Source organism: Battus philenor, unplaced genomic scaffold (genome assembly GCF_028537555.1).
Source record: "Battus philenor isolate CCGP_79_NKW_IND1 unplaced genomic scaffold, ilBatPhil1.0.hap1 SCAF_15, whole genome shotgun sequence".
NCBI lineage: Eukaryota > Metazoa > Arthropoda > Insecta > Lepidoptera > Papilionidae > Battus > Battus philenor.
This window is the reverse complement of record NW_027181677.1, coordinates 1,653,924-1,676,633: the sequence shown is the minus strand read 5'-3', so window position 1 is coordinate 1,676,633 and position 22,710 is coordinate 1,653,924. Positions and strand designations below refer to the sequence as shown.

General features: G+C 33.9%; 1 protein-coding gene across 1 annotated transcript in view; it reads left to right on the top strand.

The window, feature by feature from the left end:
- The first annotated feature begins 17,954 nt into the window (after positions 1-17,954).
- LOC137918748 (frizzled-10-like) overlaps positions 17,955-22,710 on the top strand; it is a 31,023-nt gene continuing 26,267 nt past the window's right edge. Inside the window, exon 1 of the mRNA XM_068761637.1 lies at positions 17,955-18,252. Coding sequence (XP_068617738.1) covers positions 18,067-18,252 — 186 coding nt within the window. The 5' untranslated portion in view covers positions 17,955-18,066. The remainder of the gene's footprint in view (positions 18,253-22,710) is intronic.

Here is a 22,710-nt window from a genome sequence, read left to right as displayed (position 1 = left end):
TTTTCATTAATCTTTGAATCATCTAAATTGTATAACTTTTTCACGTATCATTTTAAATTACTCAAAGCAATATGACAGATTTTAATATATCTTTGCGGCCAGTTATTGTAATTTTGTGTCTATATTGAATACATATAAATCGGTCAATGTTATGTGTTAAGTTTTGGCGCCATTTCAAATGTCACTTTGACAATACATGTAATAAAAAAAATAATAAACTGAAATAAACACAGAACAATTTAAAATATATTACATTTTCGCGTATCTATTTTAATTATTTAATATTATTTAATATATGTGATATATTTTTGGAGATATATCTTTTTGGCTAGTTATTACAATTTTGTTTATCAATATATCATTTTTTAATATATGTCAGTTTTGGCGCCATTTCAAATGTCACTGACAATACATGTAATAAAAAGATACTAAACTGTGATAAACACATAGAACAATTTAAAATATATTTTATTACATTTACGCGTATCAATTTAAATTATTTAAAGCAATGTGATACATTTTTGGAGATATATCTTTTCGGCTAGTTATTGTGATTTTGTTTATCAATATATCATTTTTTAATATATATGTCAGTTTTGGCGCCATTTTTAAAATGACTCTATACATGTAATAAAAAGATACTAAACTGAGATAAACACACAGAACAATGAATTAAAATAGGAAAACATAGCTCTAAATTAATGAATGTAAAGCTTATTTGTCAGAAACTTTTTTAAAAGCTTTCAAACCTGTTTCCAACCAACCTGTATAAAGTGATCACTGTGAAATATGTTTTAATTTATTTTTCTGAATAATAACTTTTGACAGTAAAAAATCTACAGTCACAGATAGTAAACAATAATAATTTTTATACGTATTATATTGAATTTTGAAAATACTTTTTATTATCATATTATCATTGTTATTTATTTATTTTTAAATTATTGATTTTTGGTATACCCTGCGACATAGATTAATTGACAGCAAATGAGCTATTGATTCGTCCCTTTAAAGCTTTCACACATAATAGCACCCTGTATACAGATAAAATAAATATAATATATAAAAGCTAATATTAGAAATTACAACGAAACCACATAAGTTCTTGCGTTCCCATACAGGGAAGATGTATCCAATTAACATAGATCTCTGACATGGGCTTTTTAAGTTGATGTTTTTAGATAATTATGTAGTTGAAAGGGAGTTGATTTTACGCTGGTAGATTAGCGGGGAACGATGCACAATTACATGCAATTAAGGTATCATTAAGAGCTATTTCTCCAAGGCTGCAATTTGTCACGCACTCCGCAGTGGCGGGCTATGGTTCCAAGTTCTTAATTAAGTGTATCTTGGGATTGGTGGACGGTTGAATTGGTCTTTGATGTGCCGCTTGTGAAATTCTAGCTGCAGCTAAATGTTAATGGCGTGATATTAAATATAAATTACTTTAATACATCGAAAGTTCTACAGAATGATTCTTAGTCGTACAAGTTTTAAAGTGATGAATGTGTAGCTCATATTCCAGCAAAAAATTTAAACCTTTTACAACTATTTTTAATCATTACAACGATAGCACTCGAGAAAATCGACGGGCTAATTACTTCTGGCGTTGGCGACTAATATCAAACGTATGGAGGATTTTAAAAATTGTATTTGGTGTCATACCTACTTTATGTAATGCAAACACAGCGACTGGGTTTTCTTTATCACCCCACTCTATCTTAATATCATAAAATATTTTTATAATATATTGGCGCGAAAATAAGAGAACACAATAAACAATTATATAAAAATGACAGATTCCATCTTCAAAAGTATTTTTTTTTTGTTATTTTTAATTATAACAGCATTTATTGCCAGATTAAGTAACATCCTAAATGATGACATTTAAAAATAAAATGTTTTTTTATTTACAAATAAGTCTAATAAATTTTAGTACACTTTTCTCCTTTTATTATTGTGTATATTTTATTAGGTTATAAATAAATAGATATGTATGTAATATCGCCATATTACAGTGTATAAATATGACTTTTATGTATTTAAATTACTGCAATAATCTGCTGATACGATCGCAAGATTCATCAATGTGATCGCAAAATTCACAACCTGAGGATGCCAATATGGAGTAGGGATGAGGAAGTGGTCGCACGAAACGTAATTTTAAAAATTGGAAATTGTTAGAGCGTCTTTAAAATAGATTAAGAGACTTAGTAAACACTGTAACATGCAAAATATTGAACAAAAAAAAATTATTCAGAAATTTTAAAAGTAATTGTAATGTCTGTGGAATATAGACCCTAGTAATGAAAAGAAGAAACTTTGTCATTTTTTAAAATCTATCTAAAGGAGCTTTTTAAATTACATGGGTTTCTATTGTAAAAGCATGTACATTGTTACAATAAAAAGGTTTAATTATTCGTTAAAATAAAGTCTTAAATATACAAAATTTATTTTTGCCTCTGGTAATTTACAAAGAGCAGTCGTATCCCAGAATTGCGATCATAGGTTACGGGTTCCATCCATCACCGGTGATGCAATCTTTTACAACTCAGATCCTGTTAAAAAACTACCTGTTAATCCTAGTTTCTTCAGGCGTAAAATCACTAAATTCCTACAAATTGTTAAGAATTGAAACATTCGCTGATATAAACTTTTAAACTTTATACTTTATATACATTTTAAGTTTTCTATACTTTTTATAACATTTATTAATTTCTTGTACATTATTAATGAATATATAATAAAGTATTATTGTATTAGATGTGATAATAAAATGGACAGGGTGTTTGTGATTGTCAGGTACGCGAGTGAACAGGAAACGGAGCTGAAGACCACGACTGCCCTCGACACGCCACAGTGATGCAATTCATACGCTTCATTATGCTGCGCGTTCTGAATATTCTAATTTCTAATATTCTAATTGAAAAGGATAAATTTCCAGCGCAAACCTTTTTTATTGGCCAGGCAGAGTCGGGAATGCTAAATTAATGAGTGACCAGATATCCTCGAGGGGGCCTTCTATCACTTAGCAGATTTTAATTTTTATTAAATTTAACCCTTCCGGTATTTTTCCACTTGTGTATACAAGTGGACTGTCGTAAATATATAAGGCGATTTATGCGTGTACAGATTTTCTATCTCGAAGGCGCTTGCGCAGCTTGTAATTTTTTTTGTTACCTCCTTTATTAGGGGCCTTTCGCCCATTCCCATCTTGGGCGGATACAATTTTTCAAATAATATATTCACTTTCTAATTTTATTTATTCGCTCTTATTTTGTCCTTCTCAATTTCCTTAACTCGTTTCTCTTTTTCCCTCACGTAATCTTTCATTAAAATTCAAAACGCCTATTAAAAATAAATCAATGTAAAAGGCTTATTATTCAATAAAGGAATATTTAAAATGACAATAATCCTGGTAAATGACGTCACTTGATTATTTTGATTTCATTTAGGCTATATATAGTAAAGTTTATATGTGTAAATATATGTTGTTGCATTAAAAGATGTGTTGTGGAGTTTATTCCTGATTATTCTTCACAACTATAACACCTTGTCAGAAATAAAATATATTTAAAAAATAATAAGAGTTCTGTTAAAAGTTCAGATGTAAATTAAAGAATTTTATCTTTTATCTTTAGAAGTTTTAAATGACTACAAACAAACGATATTTGTCTAAGACCAATGAAGGTACATCGAATAGCTTTTTACGGCCAGACATATTTTGTTAACACATAACTAATGCGAAGACTTGAGAAATAGCTACGGAAAAGGTCATAAAAATAACTTACACGGTAATTAATATTTTGAAACCACATTTGTGACGTATTGCGTTATAATACGTCAATTTAAAAAGGCAAAAAAATTCTATTAACATGTAACTAAAGCTCACACCTTTCCGAGTGGAACGGGTAATCGTTCAAGTCGGGTGGGCACGGCCTGTGTACAATTATCCACAGCCGCACATCAAAGGCGCCGCCGCCTTTGATCTGCCGCACCATTGTCTCACATATGTTGTTTTAATACTCTTAATTTCGTGTTGTCATGTTAAAATTTAACCATTCTATCCACGCAATTAACAACTCTATTCCCTTAAAATAAAGTCTACAAATATACCTTCTTTTTTTTAACAGGCAACTGTTCATACGTGTATATTATTACGCCATAAAAGTCTTTATTGTAAATGTGATAATGACGAAAATCGTCTGTTAAATTCATTCACACTTTTTTACAATTTGATACCCAAATCTTAATGGCGGAAGTGTTAAAGGGAACATAAAAATGATTGAATTTTTCGAGACCAGTTTATGTACACACACACACATATATATATACTTTATAATATTGAAACTCATTCTCCTGGACAAATCGTATATAGATAATAAAGAGTTGTGTAAAATGCAGATTTTTCATTATTTAATTTTTTCACGAAATGTCACTTACCTTAATGTAATTAAATTTCGCAGGCTTGAAGATGCATAGCGCGCTTTCCTTAAACCTAATTTTAGGTTGTACAAATAAAGGACTCCCTGCGGATCCTTGGCTCAGGCCTGTACACACTACAATTGACACTGGAAGTAGAAAGGTTCCCCGTGCAACTGGTAGGTGCCTCCCGAGCTTTTAGTTTCTAGTTTTAAATCTAGTTCATGGACCCTTTCGATCCGTGAACTCAGTACCGATGAAGCTGTAAAAGCCTTAGGGCTAACAGCATTAACATCTTCAGAAGCAATAGATAGAAGTGGAAGCCGTACTTTTAAATCGCTTAGGTGGACGCTCCATATGACCAGGAGCAAGTGCCTCTTGAAAGTGTGTCCAAAGACCCATTAGCCTGGCTAACATTATGGTGTAGTAAGTGGAGGAAGAAATTTCATCAATGCTTGGCAGCCCTTCGTGCAACCAGTCGTGGTTGTCTTGTTTTTGAATGACTGAAGCACAAGAGAGACCTCTACTGGAATTGTCGTTCAGTGCAAGCTTAACATCTTCACTCAAGGTTACCCGTGAAAGGCACAACTTTGATTTCATCATCACCTTTTAACAGTAAGAACGAAAAGGTCCGGGTTAAAGTGGCTGGCATCCAGGGTCTGGATTGTTATTATAGTCAAGCAAGATTTGAAATTCGCTTGCACCACAAAGTGCATCGCTAACTGCCACTTCAGACGTGCAATTTTTCGAGCTATATTTAATGGAATCAGGCGTTACCTTGCGGAAGTCCATCCTAAGTAAGAAAAGGACCAATATTTAGCCACTTTCGCACATGCAGTGGTAGACGTGCAACAAAGTGCACCGTCCGGCAGCCCGCTGATAAATGCGTATGCGGCAAACAATGCGAATTACACAACTGCCACCGTTAAATCACTCAACACGTGTTTCACCCCTCCACGGGGCATCTTCAGGAGGAATGTTACACCGATTAGTGCCTCCGATTAGAGTAGATTCACTGTGTTTGGCACCACTGCATGTGCGGAAGTGGCTAAATATTGGTCCTTTTCTTTCTTTTTCGAGCTATGTTAATGATTTTGGTTTTTCTGCAGATCTCCCAATATTCGATCTCGTAGCAAAACTCAGAATTCGCTGAATGCTGGCAGCGTACTACCGATCATTGTTGTGATCCTTGGGGAAGACTCATTCCTTGCAGTGGGCATCTAAATTTTGGCATGAACGAATGAATGAATGACCAGTACGATGTACGATTTGGCGATAGCAGATCGAATGCCGATTTACGAAAAAATATAAGATATCTATCAGAGTTCTCCAAACTTTTTTGTGTCGTAAACCCCTTGTCATGTTTTTCCGTGTTGGGTAGACCCCCTACTTACCTGATATTGATTTCCAGTAAATTTACGAACGAAACGAATAAACGTATTTGTCCCACATTCGTATTTATAGAGTGACGAATTGAACAAGTCAGTGCAAAGTAACGAAACTCTGAGACTGCGACTCTCAGGTTTTTACAAGTTCAAAATGTATTGCGACCACAAAGCGAATACCAACATCCTACAACTTACACAATTTTATAAACATATATAATAATTTTTTTACTTCATAGGTACTTTTATAAATAATGTAAATGTTTTGATATTATAAGATAGTATGATGTAAGTAAATAGGTACTGTCAGTGTATGTGTTGAGATCCACTATCGTGGACCCCCATTTTCATTTCATGGACACCCAAATTTTTTTTCGCTGACGTAGACCGCTTGCAGGTTGTCATAGACCCCTTAGGGGTCGATATAGACCACTTTGGAAATCACTGACATAGATGTTCCTTTTGCTATAAAACAATAAATATTATTATTTTACAGTAATAAATATAAAAATTAAAACCCGCGTAATTGAAAGTTTCGGTTAGCAACAGACGAACGCCATTCTTCTTTAATAGTACATATAAAACATAATAAAGAATGAATAACAATAGATTTATTCTATTACCGCTAACTTCGGTTATTACTCTTTACAAAAGGTAAATACTTTAAAATGTAAAACTAAAAACGCAATTGTATTTTTATGACACTATTTTCACCCCTTTCATTACGTAACATACAACGCTAAGTGACTTTGAGTTATATACCGAAAGCAATAAGGTTTAATATAGATTGACTGTAATGGAGCGCTAAGATGCTCAAAGGCGTAGCTATAAAATGTTGCATTACGGCCCATCCTAGTTGGCAGGTAGATGTGAAATTTAACAAATTTCTTAAAGCGCTATTTTAGCCCAAATAACGAATCCATGTTCAATTGTTTACTTATCATTTTATGTTTTCATTGGCTCTCAGTCGAGAAACTACAATCCGACTAACATAGCTTTCCCTCGACTTCTAGTGCCGGTCTGGCGTAAAAATCAGGGAGAAATAAATAGCCTCCCTGATAAGCGACGAAAATAGCAAAGTACAGTTCCTCATACTTTGTAAAAAAATAATAAGAAATGTAATGGAGAAAAATAAAAGCCAATAAAAATGTGAAAAACAAAAATCAAAAATAATGTAAAACAAATCAATGTGTAATATTCCTATAAAAATAATAAAAATGTAAGAATAATGAGGGATGTATAAAAGGCATTACAGAGCGAAAGGGAATGACAGAAGAATTGTGGCAAGAATGAAAAGACTGACATATTATCTATGATGTATGAAAGAAGACAATGAAAAAAAAAATGTGAAAAAATTAATAAAGTCAAAAAATTTCTGTCCTACACAAGATAGGGGGTACGATAGGCTCCCAATAGCGGGGGCCATAAAAAAAAAACATAGCTTTCCCAACAAAGACCCTGATCCCAACAAATTAGGGGTACGAAAGGCCTCCAATAGCGGAGGCCATAAATAAAAAAAACAACTTTTCCAGATTAAAAACATAGCTTTCCTTCGCACACTTCTTGTAACCCTTACGGCTTTTTAGGGTCCAAAAAAGAAGTCCAGTATTAGTACTTTTTAACATGTATTGTTTCTGAAGATGTTAATGCTGTTAGCCCTAAGGCTTTTACAGCTTCATCGGTACCGAGTTCACGGAGCGGAAGGGTCCGTGAACTAGATAAAAACTTGTAAAAAAAATATTTTGGTTGTTTTAACCATTACGTACTTTTTCATTATTTCTAATTTGAATCGCTTGTGTTTTTTACAATATTTTTCAAGTCCCATATTACTAACGTGATGTTTTGTCAGTCGTGCGACAAAGATAGTGCTTTACGAAGTCGAAATTAGCCGATTGTCTCTTACCAAAGATCGATGTGCAATATTTATCGCCGGGTACTGTATTAGAGCATGAACCAATGCCTCGTCGTATAATCAACGCAAGTGGTTTCTCTTCAATCTTTTAACCAAAGTGGCGTCGTATGTAATCCAGAGCGAGTATATTGGTGATTTTATTGACCTGGGTTAGATGATATAGATGAAGTTTGAGGTGGTAGGGCGCAAAAGACGCTTATCCTAAAACCTCATCTTTTTAAAGAGAAAAGATCGAAACCTCCTTGTGAAGCCTCGACTTAAACCTCTCCTAATACACCGAATTGAAAGATAGACGAGCTTTCATCTTTAAGTATTTAATGGAATCAGGCATTACCTCGCGGAAATCCATCCTAAGTAAGAAAAGGACCAATATTTAGCCACTTCCGCACATGCAGAAGTGCTTGTAGTAGTGCTTGGCACTAACTCTGTGTTTGGCACTAATCGGTGTAACATAACTCCTGAAGATGCCCCGTGGAGGGGTGAAACACGTGGTGAGTAATTTGGGGGTGGCGGTTGTGTGATTCGCATTGTTTGCCGCATACTCATTTATCAGCGGGCTGGCGGGCGGTGCACTTTATTGCACGACTACCACTGCATGTGCGGAAGTGGCTAAGTATTGGTCCTTTTCTTACTTTCATCTTTAAGTTTTTTACCTATATTAAGCGAGTCTATACAATTGTCTACTACTTGTCTGTTAGTTAATTTTTATTACTCTACTCTACTCTTTCTTCATCTACGTATAATAAATAAAATATTCTAGTGTGATAATAAAATATCTTATGCATTGGTAATTAATGCCGCGGTAATAAGCGATACCTTACTAAAAGTATCTCAGTACACGTGTACTCAGAGAACAATCTCTTGTATTTAAAATGGATGGCTTCTGTCAAACAAAGGGATAAATAATGCATGGTTGGGTGAAGTTGGACACTAGGAGCTATGGGAGGTGGGTAGTAGTGACAGGACGGCTCCGTACCACAATAGACTGAGTCCCCACTAAAAAAAGGTGACGGAATAAGAAATCCATGGAGCGGATAAATTATATTTTTTATATTTAAATTGAATAAGATTTATAAATATTGAAGAAATATTACGAATTGTTTTTTTTTTAATTCAAAGCAAGGTTCAGGATTTCTGAGCTTTTCTAAATAAGATCGAATCGAAAATGAGAAGATTTGTAGAAGAACTAAGTGACTGACACAGTCCAGCGAGTTGACAAACACAAGACATTGAGTAGGCCAGATAGCGCGAAGAGTGGTCACTGAGGCTTTAAGATTCTGGATTAGAAACCATGAATCAACAAGCGCAGTGTAGAGCATTTTTTCTATTGTAAGGCGCCAAGGGTTATAACTTGGCAGTACAAAATCTGCAAGAAAAGATAACAAAAAAATTTAATATGTAATCCGAATTTTCGAAAAAGTATTTACTTTTGCTTAATATACTATCATTACGTTGTTTATTACTATCAAAATTATTGATTATATATTAATTAACAGTAAATGAGCTATCCGTTCACCAATTTAAAGCTTTTAGCATAACTAATCGTCGTTTAAGCTCATTGGTGCCCACTGTAGGGCATAAGCCTCCCCCAAAGATATCTATAGAGGGATATACCACAATCGCCACACTTGGGAAGCGGGTTGGCGATAGCAGTATCCGATATATGATATAAGTAGAGGTCACTGCTGACCATCCTCTGGAAAATTGATTGTGAGCAGTGGTAATCTCATATAATTAATGCACAGAGTATTAATAATACAAAAGAATATATCCAGAGAATCGAACCCATACCACAGTTCTTACAAACGGGCTGCCACTGTTCGAAAAAATAAATAAATAGTAATAATGAAGTCTCCATAGATTTTATAATCCATTTGCGCAGCGGGGGACTACGTTAGCACCTCTTACCGTGACTCGCATGGAGCATGCGCCGTATTAAAAACCTTATGGGATCACTGACAGTTTTACTTATACGATCCTAGCTTGTACTTACCTATACAAATTATAAATATTAACATATCTATATATGCGACCCTAGTACGTTGGGAAGGAAAATCATAGACGAGATTGAACGTGATTCTTTATTCAAATATGTACAAAGAATGTTTAAAATTTGCGCGACCGTAATGCAACAGCAGCGACCTCATCACTGATGGCTTTCGAATTTAAATCGGCGTTCGAATTTGAATTCGAACACAAGAATGTTTTTATCTAAAAGTATTGTGGCTGTAGTGGCTAGCAATATAGAGCGTAAACACTACATCTGCATTATTTAGCTTGACAATAACAATCAAGACCCTGGACGCCAGCCACTTTAACCCTATCGGCAATCTATAAGAGAGTTCTATGATCAGCAGCGGTCGTCTTACTGATAAAAGGTGATGATGAAATCAAAGTTTTGCCTATAACAGGTGTTTTTGAGTAGAGATGATAAACATGTATGTACAGTTTAAGTAGAGGTCTCTCTTGAGCTTCAGCCAAGCCAACCACGACGGCTACACCGAAGGGAATGCTAAGCGTTGTTGGAATTATTTCCTCCACTTACTTTTTTAAATAATTGTAATTGATATCGCTAGTGTTTTTTAACAATATTTTTTTTTCGCTTTTACTTAACGCAGACAGTTGGGAGAGGGTTGCCGCTATTTGATACGGATCTTTCTTCTCCCAGCTGCGAGGCACGACAGTGTTAACTAAATTTTTACAATTTTTCTTTCACAATTTTCTCTTACGGGTAAATATAGCTAAAATTTATACATATTAACAATACAATTTGTAAGTCTTACTCAATTATATATTAGTTGGTACATTATTTTACTTCAAGTCGCTGTTCAAGCGCTGCAGACCGTAATCCTCCACTTACTACACCATAATGTTAGCCAGGCCAAGGGGTCTTTGGACCCACTCTCAGGGGGACCTTGTTACAGTTCACTCCATGGAGCGTTCATCTAAGCGATCTAAGAATTAACCCGAGCCCAGGCTCCGCAGGAAGCCCTCAAGTTGAAGAACATAAAATGAGGTCTACCTTCTCAAGTCCGCGAAATTTAATGCTTTTAAGGCTTGTGACATTCTGTCGAAAAATTAACAAATAAAAAATATGCATTTTATACGACTCTTTATTATCTGTAAACAAGTTGTCCAGGAGAATGAGTTTCAATATGCTAATGAATGTATGTAAAGTGTTGATAACTTTTTATTATGTGCTTAATTGTTTATTGTAGAAGTTGTGTTTAAGTTTATTATAAATAAATAAAAAATACTTAGGCGAGCTTAATTATGTACGACTTATCTTTTAGCAAACTTTTTATATTTCCTATTCCTATAAACAAACATTCTGTACAAAAGATTACAATATTTATAATCTATAACATAAGTGCGCCAAAATAGTATAACCTCAAAATGAGTACAACTAAACTTTATAAATAACGACCGCATTATTTGAGACCCATTTGAAGAAAAAATGCGAGGTTAAGGTTTTATTTATGAAATATAAAATGCGGTTGAAATAAAATGTCCTGGCGGTCGACCTGAGTGTGGTTGAGTTCCAAAATTTTCCCGATGCGTGTACCGGGGCTGGCTTTTTGTTTCGGCTGCCGATGCGTCCGTCACAGTTTTTACGTCATAGTTCTGTCGACGCCGCGTTCCTTCCAAATTACATGGACGCTGTAGTGTCACCATCATCAGGCTTTTGCAGGACATGTCCTTTAATAAGAGGTCTTGGAGAAGGCTTATATAACAGTACCATACAGGCCGCTGGAAATCTCCGGAGGACACCTATGTCCAGCTATTAACGTCAACTGAAATGATGAAAAATATTTGAGTTTATAATGATGATAAAAATAAAGGAAAATTTTAATTGCATCTAGAGATAGACATAGCCCTTTCCCTTCCAGATCGTATCAGGAAGAACGAGATCTGTATGTACGTGTTACTTTACAGAGTATAGCAGAATAAGCAAGATTAAGTCACAGCGGGAAGGCAGCATAGCGCGGATCTGGAGTAAAGATCACAAACAACTCAACGTGGAACGTTCATCCACAACGTGGACAGACGGCTTAAAAGAATTGAGTCACATATCTACGTTTTCTCGAGTTGATAATTTTTTCTTTGTCGCCTATGGATTTAAAACCTCCTTCACATTTCTTCATTTTTCCCATCTTCACAATGTCATCTCTCCGTCGCATTTGAAGACTTCCACGATTTTTCTGGTCACAAGGTTTACTTTGTACACTGGGAATCTTGTTTTATGGCAATGTTGCCAATTTTCCCCTATTTTAGTTTCGAAACTATTTCTTCTGAGAAACTTATCTATCTTTACAATCTCTTAGGGTCATTCTTACTAGCTTCCTCTCCATTGTTCTTTAAACTACCCTTAGTTTATTTATGACTTCTTTAGTAGTAGCTCCAGTAGCTCCATATTACAGTACAGTACTTAGTACATTGGTAGAATCATCTTCTTCTTTTCAGCCACTACAAGGCATGGGTCTCCCCCCAAAAATCGCCGCGATGACTGGTCCTGCGCCGCCCGTATGCAACCACTTACCCGCTACTTTAACTATATCGTCAGTTCACCTAATGGGGGGGTCGAATGTTTGAGCACAAGCAACATTAAATCTAAAAGTTCCTTTTGACGTCATTACTCAATTTTGACTTGAGGGTATGAAAAAAAATTCTCATTGAATATTTCTGGGCATCGTAAATCAAGATATACTTAGTCTCGTACAAGTCTCTGAGAAGAATAATTTAATGGTCACCGTACTATAAGGAGGTGTAACTTTTTGCCCACCCCCGGCAAATTCAGTTAATTGTGTCTACGACCCCGCAACGCGCGAGACTCGCGATAATTACGACTTGGACCTCGACTCTCTCGCTCGCCTTCAGGAGCGGTTAATGATAGCTAACGAGTGTCCTTCGAATTGCCTTCAGATGCCGTCACAGTTAAATATAGCAACAAAAATTCTTTCGAATTAAATTCAAAAGTAAGAATTTATGACAGTAATTCAGTGGTCAACCTAAATGGTAACACTAATTTCCTTCAAACCGACTACAAAAAGAGTTTATTGGTATATATCATGTCTGAACCAAGTATCTAAATCTCTTTTCGTCCAAAATACCGCAATGTATGAAGACGAAAGTATTTGACCAATATATAGGTGATGACATACGGTGAGACGTGGTTACGAAGAACCTCATCAGAAGGCTCAGGGTCAGACAGGAAGCAATAGAGAGGGCTATGCTCGGAGTTTCGCTGCGTGATCGAATCAGAACTGAGGAGATATGCAGAAAAACCAAGAACACCGACATAGCTCGAAGAATTGCTCGTCTCAAGTGTCAGGGGCGGTGCACATCGCTCCTGCAACTGATGGTCGTTGGGGCAGAAAGGTTCTCGAGTGGCGACCACTAGCCGGTTAGCCTCCCACTAGGTGGACATTTGCAGTAAGCCGCTGGATGTGGGCAGTGCAGGACCGGTGATCATTTGGGGGTGGCCTATATTTTGCAGTGGATGTCCAGCGGCAAAAAAGAACTAAATGTAATTCTAATTGCCTTCTAAATTATTTACATCAAATGATATCAACCAAATTTCCTATGAAATGCCTTCATAGCCAATTAGATTTAACGTCTGAATTGGATCCAGAAGTCAGAGTTTATTACGGTAGACCATTATCCTTCAAAATGCCTTACGAATTAATGCTACCAAAAAAGTATCTCTCAAAAATATTTACAGTAAATGCAACCTTCAAGAATCCAAGTGTCAATATTTTTAAATCCGTCAGGACAAACAAATTGTCTTTTCAATTCCCTTAAACAGTAGGAATATCTGATATATCTTCTATTTTTAAATCATTCGGTTTCCTTAAGAAGCGCTAGTCGTAAATAACGATGGACAAAGATAAATTCACTAAAAATTTATTTATATAAACAATTTTATTACATAAACCACAAAACAAATGCTTTTTTAGAAGAAAAATGCTAATTTTTGACGGCTTTATAAATTTACTATTTCAGAGATGTTTTTAAAAATATGAACCGCCTCATAATTCTAGTTTAAAAATTTATGCTAGAATTAAAATTAGTATTGTAAGAATACAAAAAATGTTTGATATATGTAGAATTATCGATTTTTATATAGAGTGCACTATATATTAATTGACAATCAAAGATTTTACACTTTAAACCAAAAACCCTGTACATGGATTTCACAGTTGTGATACATTTAATCTGTTCAAACCTCCCGCCATTTGCGAAAAAAATTATTACAGATTAAAAAAATATATATTTTCAGCCAGCGTTGTAACGAAGTGACGAAGATTATTATTCTGTGGATACTTCCTCTAGCGCACGACGAGTGACATTAGCATTTGCCGCCAATCGGCCCCGCGCGGGCTCCGTCTGACGTTTTAATTACAATTCCGCGCCGCGTGCGGTTCGGTCTTGGTTTAAATGGAAAAAAAGTATTATAAATAGAATTAAAATAAAAAATACATTTCTTTTATAGTCTTCGTTCCAATAATATATTAAAACCAAAACTTTTAGGTTATGTTTTAAGAATGTTAGTAAATACTCCTATATGACATAATGGTAAGTTTGCAGATTCGATTTATAATATTTGACACGCTGTCTACTGGCTGTCAAATATTTGATGTCAATCAAAATATAAAAAATCGTTTTTATGTAAAAAATAAAATGTATACATTAAAGACCTTACTATGGTAATATAGTCCCTTTGTTACTAGACCTATTTTAGAAAGTAATTGCCGTGGATAATTGTGTTAATAAAAAAGTTAAACATAACGTATTTTTTTTATTTCACACGACAATCCAAAAAGTTTTTATAGTACGAAGTCTGTCGCACCAGCCTGTGTTTATTCTTTTTTAACATGTGATTGGTAATATGTAAAAATAAACTTTAAATGGGTGAATGTGAAGCTCTCTATAAGAATTAGTAGTTTCAAAAGTAATAAATAACGTGTGAACAGTGGTAAAAAAATCATTTTCAAGAATCATTATCGATTACTGTTTTTCCATGCAGACTTACTGTCAGAATATTTAATGCAATCAGGCGTTACCTTGCGGAAGTCCATTTTAAGTAAGAAAAGGACCAATATATAGCTACTTCCGCTATGCAGCAGTAATCGTGCAATGAAGTGTGCTAAATATTGGTCCTTTTCTTACTTATTGTCAGAAGTTATTTCTTCGTTGCATCGTTGTTATACAAGCTGATAGAAGCCCACAACTGGACATAGGCCTCCCCCATAGATCACAATGATGTCTGGTCTTGCGCTGCCCGCATAAGGTGGACTTCCCCAAACTTAACCATTTTATCAAAAATGAGGAGAACCTCTGAACGAATACCTCTAACGTAGCTCGAAGAATTATTCGTCTAAAGTGGCAGCGTGGCGGTTGGAGTCGAAAGGTTCTCGAGTGGCAACCACGAGGTTAGTAGTTAAGGCCTGTTGTATACGAATCGTCGTTGTCGTGACTGTTTCAGATGGCGATTGCAAGGTATAGACCACCCCCAGAGATATCTATGGTTTGATATACCATAATCGCCATGCTTAGCAGGCGATCGCAGTGTGGTATTAAGTACGAAAAGGTTGCTGATGATTACTTTATACAGGTTGATTGAAAATAGGTGTAAATACTTTAAAGTTTTTTTCTGACGAAATTTCTAATTGACTCATTTTAAAATTTCCGCCAACACATTTCGAAGCTATAACAGCCCGGAAGGCTATCAGCGCCGATTTCAACAGAAAGAGAAGCACACAAAGAAAAAGATGTTAACATTGTTAAATTTGTTTTTTATATCTGTTTACAATAACATCGTCGTGTTCAAAAAATACTTATTGTTTCGACCGCCATTACCGTAATGGCCTAACAATAAAAATCTAATGTGCTATTTATAATTTTTTAAAGTTAATTTATTAATCACTTAAAATAAAAGAAATAATATTGCACCAGAAATAAATACTCTTTGGTGACTATAATTCTTACTACAGGGTGTACACAACAATAGTAAATAAATATAGAGACGTGTTTACATGCAGCTACTTTTTAAAAATGTCAATAAATCGAATTTCAATTTCCATTCTCTTTATTGCCCAGTTTTTCTATTTTTTATTTTATTTGTTGCCCAACCACATCATAAACACATTAGCAAATAATTTACAAAACTATCGTAGGCACTTATATCTTATATTTATGACTGAAACCACTATTTCGCATATGATTCGAACGTACCCATATATATATATATATATATATATATATATATATATATATATATGAGGAAGGCAATAAGAAAGATCATCAAGGCAATAGGGTTTCCTAATGAAAATATCATTACAAAAGTGTTGTATTAAACTAACTCTCGACAAATTCATAAAGATGGTAAATAAATACTTTTAATCGCAGTTTTTAATTTATATACATCCTTTTGCTCTCCAACATTCGTATTCACATTCTGGAGCATATTACGAGTATATGCGAAGGGCCAATTGCAATAGATAGATGTAGAGTCTTCGTGTCTTACTGTTGTGCTACCGAAACCGCTGTACCGCGCTACAAGAAACGCAGGGCGGGGGACGAAAAAACAGCATGATCGCCACTGCAGGAGGTGAAGGCGGATACGATGGAGCGGCCGATACTCTCTCCCGTTCAGGTGTAGTATAGAAATGTAACACGCTGACATAATTTTAACATGTATAAGTCGATATTTTGAACTTGGACCATACACCATGAGTTACAGTCCACGCATGCGCCTTTAATTAGGCATTCCTCTCTCGTCAGCACTGCGTACGCGCAGTGCCGGCGGCCTCTTTGACGCCGTCCCTCTCGCACAATGCACCTATTCATACCCTAAATCACCAAACACCACGACCCCAATACCCTATTGAACATGAAACAGTATCCCTTCGATTCACAGATCATTTTACACTGGGCTTTAAGAATGACGAGGAGTGTTTCTCATACTTCTTATTACAATGTATTAAGGTTGATTTTGGGATGGAGATTTTATATTTAAAGGTGTTATTGGAGTGATATAATGAAGGGAGCTAATTGTGAATTCTACTCGGGATGCCCGAACTTAAGATAAAAGAGTAAGCGATAAACAATATCTCCTTCGCGTATCTTTAGTTAAAAGGAATAACGTGTACAAATTTAGTATATTCGCTAAGTGTTTCAAAATAAAATAGATGATAATTTCTGTTACTTTATCATGAAACGACGCCGACATTATTTTCTAGTAACCGCAATGTTTACTTCCACCACCAATAAACTCAAGTTGTAAAGATATGATAACGTTGTTAGACTGTGGTATGTTTTGATAATTTTTTTAAAGATAAAAAAAGGCAAGCGAATTTCGATTGAAGTCATGGTGTTGCTATTTAGACGTGAGCGAATAATAAACCGACAACCATAACATATTCTAGATATACTACAGTAGTCTTTATACGTTAAACAAAAAGTCACAGATACATGATAAATACAAGGAGTAAAAATAAACTACAATTAAATTTCGACCTTAAAAGTTACCAAATTCTTCCTATGTCCAAGTGACTTATACAAAAAATCTAAGAGGTTTTTTTTTAGTTTTAAATCTAAAATAAAAATATATTATTAAATAAATCTTATCAAGATATTTAAGAGTTTTAGTTGATCCAAATGTGTGGAAATTGGTCTGTTGACTAATTTACATGGTTGACATTATAATGTACAGATTAAAAATTGTTAAATTTTATTTATAAAAAACAATTGTTTGTTAATCACTTGTTTTTTTCAGCAGATCATTATTCCGTGGCGATGGTAATATTAATATTATTGACGGTTCAAAAGTGCGTGTAAATGCCTACTAGAATAATAAAATAAATAATTTATTAAAAAGTCATCGTTTAATTTAAGAAGTTTTTTAAAAAATTTTAAAACAAATATTGCGTATTTTATATATTATTTTATTACACACACACATATATATATATATATATATATATATATATATATATATATACTCGTGTATATATGTAGTAATTGAAAATGTCTCAAAATTACTTCAGTCAATCGAGCCGAATTAGGTCCCTTTTTCGTTATTTTTTTTCTTTATAATTTCCTGTTCATACATTCAGACCTTTTATCGAAACATATGCATGTTTCTGAACGTGCCGGCCGGTGGACCGGTTTTGTTCTCTCGCCTTTGAATCGCCGCGCCGCGTTCGAAATTTGAATCAGTCCGCTTCGAGCATCGTAGCTGAGAAGACGTGTCATTAGCTTAAACAGATATGTTTACGATATTGTGTTTGTAAACTGTGATTTCGTAACATGATACATTCAAGTGATAGTTTGTAACTGTGATATATGAAGATGGCTCGGATTTTAAGTGTTGTTTTACTTTGCGCGTGTTTGGCGGCCGCTGATCAAGAGGAGGTTGAAGGTGGAAAATGCGAGAGGATCAAGTTGTCTCAATGCCAAGACCTGGGTTACAACTGGACAGCCATGCCCAATTTGATGGGCCATCGCGACCAAAAGGAAGCTCAGGAAGTGGTAAGTTTCTTCTCCTTGTTTAGAATAATCTAAAACAATTATGTGATTTATTTTCCGTTTTTTTTTCTCTGTTTATTTAACTTGATGATTTTGTTTTTATAACTGTGTATTATAGTGTATATTATATTACGTATAATTGAATAAATAAATACTAACATATGTATATGAAATATACTTAAAAATTGATGATAATTATTAAAGTAATCAATTATACCTTACAAATAGATATAAAAGGTTATTGAACCGAATGGATAAATTGCCAAAGGTTTTAATCGGAAAAACATCAATGTATTTATCGAAAAAATAAACGCCCGAGCCGTGGTGAATGGACAATAAGGATTAAACCTATGCGGGTAGTTCAAAGAGTAATGCGGGGTAGTTTCCATAAATCGTTAGGGTTGTGGTTTATGGATATTAGAAATTGTAAATTTGATTTAAAAAAATCGATTATATGAGATATAGATTATAAAAATAAAGTATTGTTTTGAATACTAAACTCTAGACTATTTTTTTTAAGAATTGTAAATTCAGTCATTATTTATTATCTGTTTAATAAATTATTTAGTTTTATTTTTAACTTTTTTTTTCTAATTGGCAAGTCAACGTTGATAGAATTTTTTAAAATTGGAACTAAGGCGTAAATTTGAACACGACTTTTGAACGCATTTTAGAAAATAATGTTTCTGCATCGAAACTTTTTACGAACGATATGTGAGTATTGCATCCCATCATTGCATCCACCAATAGAGGCATAGACCATAAAGATATTTATGATGGGATTTACCATAATCGCCACGCTTGGCAGGCGGGTTGGTGATCGCAGTGTGGTATTATGGAAAGCATGGAACGTTGTTGTTCATTCTCTGGCAATTTGTAACTAAGCAGTAGCAATCTTATATAAATAATGCACAAAGTGTGAATTATATATAAGACTATATTCCGGCAATCGAACCCGCGACCTACGATTTCAAGTCTCAGTCCTATACCGCTGAGCTACTAGTGCTCTATGTCCCATAACCTTCATGAAATAAAACTTGTAATCTGTTAGTGGAAATACCACAAAACATTTAACAGTTATATTTAGTCGACTTTAAACCTTCTAATTTGTATTAATAGACATTTATTGTTATATTTTTTACAGTTTGTATAATGGTGTATTTAATGTCATATAGCCATTCTCTGTTAGACAACCCAATTTTATACTTCGTACCTATTTTATGTGTCTTTTTTAGTTTCAATTTACTCCACTGTTAAGTTTTTACGCAGAAGTCTTTTTATTTAAAAAAAATAGTTCAGTCTTTACTTTAATTACGTTTCACTGTGGATTTTACGTTTATACAACTTATAAGTATAAATTCTACATGACAACCCTACGAAAACCTTGTAAAGGGGGTGTAAATTTATGATACATTGTTATAAAAGGTTTTATGGCACGTGAAATCGGTTCCTTTTACATGGGGTTGCCAGGGAGACATTTGTAACTATTAAATCAGACCCCATATCACTTCGTAAATTGTGTAATCCCGTATTTGTGAAGGTAATTTATTAAATGACATTTATTTTTTTATAAATAAGGCATAGGCAGAAAATTTTAATGCATTAGCCGATGAAACTTTTTAATGATGTCATTAGAGTGTATAAATTAAGATTATTTAAAATTATTTCATTAAATTAAAATAAATGAATATTTAGATAGTTAAATTTGTGCATTAAAATTGATATTTCTCTCTTAATAAAAAGTTGTAATATACGTGTTACATATTATTGATTGACATTTGACATATATGACAAATATATGGCTCAAATATGAAGTTTCGGCTTGTTGTGGATAGGCGCTTTTGTATCGAATAAGTGTCAGAGTTTGAATGATTGAACTCTTTTCGATAATTTATCAATATATTCTCAAACTATTTATATGTTAAAACCTCTTTGGGAATTATATTGTCAACAATTTTCTTTTGTGTAAATGTATTACGTACTGTTTGTTTCCTTTATCGTATAATTCGAATTTCAAATACAAACGCAAGACATTTTATTTGCATAATAATTATATATTCATTGAAAAACTTTTACAATAAAACATATCAACAATATTAATAACATACATTTTTTAAACTTATTAAGATGTATAATAAATAATACTGATATAATAAAATGCTGCACTAGGCTTGTGTCGTAGTCAATTACGTATAATAATATTTTTAACTGATATACTGTGAAGACTTTACTAAAAAAACAGTGCAAAAGGATACATAAAAATAATGTAGACAATTGTGAGGTTACTTATATGATTAATTAAAAATGATTGATTATTTAATTAAAATCAACATTTAATTCACTACAAATAAACACCAATATAATAAAATCATTACAAAATATATATATTAGTTATTGCTTCTGTTATAATGTTTAATAGTTTCATATCCGCCATATTGGTAAATTAATATTTGACAGATAAATATTTCAAATACAGTTTGACATAAATATAATGTCATTAATTTTATAAGAACCTGTATTATGAACTCATCAAACCGTGTTGGCAGATGCACAGATAACTTTCACTAATATAATCTGTTGATTATAAATTTACACATAACGAAATTTAACCGAATTTATTTGCAGTGATAACTCTAAATATTTTAATAAATTGAAAAGATTGTCGTTAATGTTAATACACTAAAAATACAATAAAAATTGTGTTTAATTTTTTTTTAAAGTAAAAATATGTAGTTTTGAAATGCATGAAGTCCATTAAGTATAGTATTAAGAACGATTTTGATAGTGACAATATAAAAATCCTATTCAGTTTTTTGTAGGTTCCTTTCGGATCAGTGCGTAATTGGACTTAAGTTTCGAATTTATAAAGGACCGCCATTTGATTCTATATTCAAATTAGGTTCTCTGTCAATTTTTTCCATACGTGTTTAGTTACAGGTTTAAAAGATTTAAAGAGATTAATATATAGTTCTTTTGCTGTCAATCAATGTATGGTTTCAGAAATAAATAACATGATGATAATATAGTATTAAACGAATTGTCAAAATTTGGATTAATACATATATTAAATATAATATTGTTTACTATCTGTCTTTGCAGACTTTTTACTGCAAGGATTTTGTGGCCTGTTGCATTTTAACAGATAAATTATTATAAATTATTTCAGAGATCACTACATACAGATTGATTCAAAATAGTTGAACTATACATTTATCACTTTGAACGTTTTACATCTATAACCAAACACCCAGATTTAAAGGTGCAAAATAATAGTAGTAAAGTCGAGGTAGATTTTCATTTGACGACATAAAACTTAATTATTTAACCTTGCGTGAAGTTAAAATGGCGGCCGATGAAGTTGAGACACGGCTAGACGGAGCGTTGTAAATTCACACGGCACAGGGGACCGGTCGGCCTGCGATCTGGACCGCGGCTTCGCTTTGATGTGTCCGATAACAGACCGCTCGTTGACGACTTAACCGCCTACGCCATCTTGTTTCCGCTTAGGTTATGTGTCAGATCATATTGTCAATCTTTCATGGACAGCTTGTACAGTAGTTAAACTATTATCTACTATATGCAAATAAATTTAACACAGATAATAAATGTTATCCTGTAATATTTAAATTAAAAATAATTATTTATAATTTTACTTACAGATTCCAAAGACCTTCCTGATAATAGAATTGATAATAGATCGAGCTATCAAAAGGCCTATTATCTTAAAAATCTAATGTATTTCTTGCATAATTGTTCTTTGGCATAAAAATGAAGTTTTATTTTAAAAGCGTGCACAGATGTCTGCAAAGGATTAACCATTGTTGAAAAAGGTGTGTAATTCCGTTACCAACATAATAAAAAATAACTAACCTGTATTAACTGAATATGCTCTTCTTCTTCTTCGAGTCTCCTGATCAAGGACACCATTTAGAATAAAAGTGAGGAAATCTACTCTTCATTCATTTATTCTTATGTCCCCAAGATGGGGCAGAGGGCGTCCACAGTACGTCGCCATCCCGAGCGGTCTTGAGCCTCGCGCTTTACTTCACTCCACTTGCCCGGTCCGGTTATGTATTGCTTCGGTTTCTTTAATCGTTTAGTTTCAGGTAAGCGAGGAATTAGCCCACTATACCCTGGCCTGCTAGTGGGGCTGCCTACTTGGAGCCTGCTGGCATGCTCGGTTTTATATCGGATTGCCTCCCTAGTGAGTTATTTCTGTTTTAAGGCGCAGAAGATTCGCCTTTTGCCCTACACTCTCAGCTTAGCTGCACCTCGAGGTGGTGGCCGCGCGGTTGCAGCAGTTCCCAGGAAGGACGACGAGGACATGAAGTGACTCGGACTGGCCAGGACTCACATATAGCGATTTCCACCAAGATCATATCCTGACATTCCCCCTATATATATCATATATGTACTCATATATATGATATATACAGATGGAAGAGTAGATTTAAGTATATC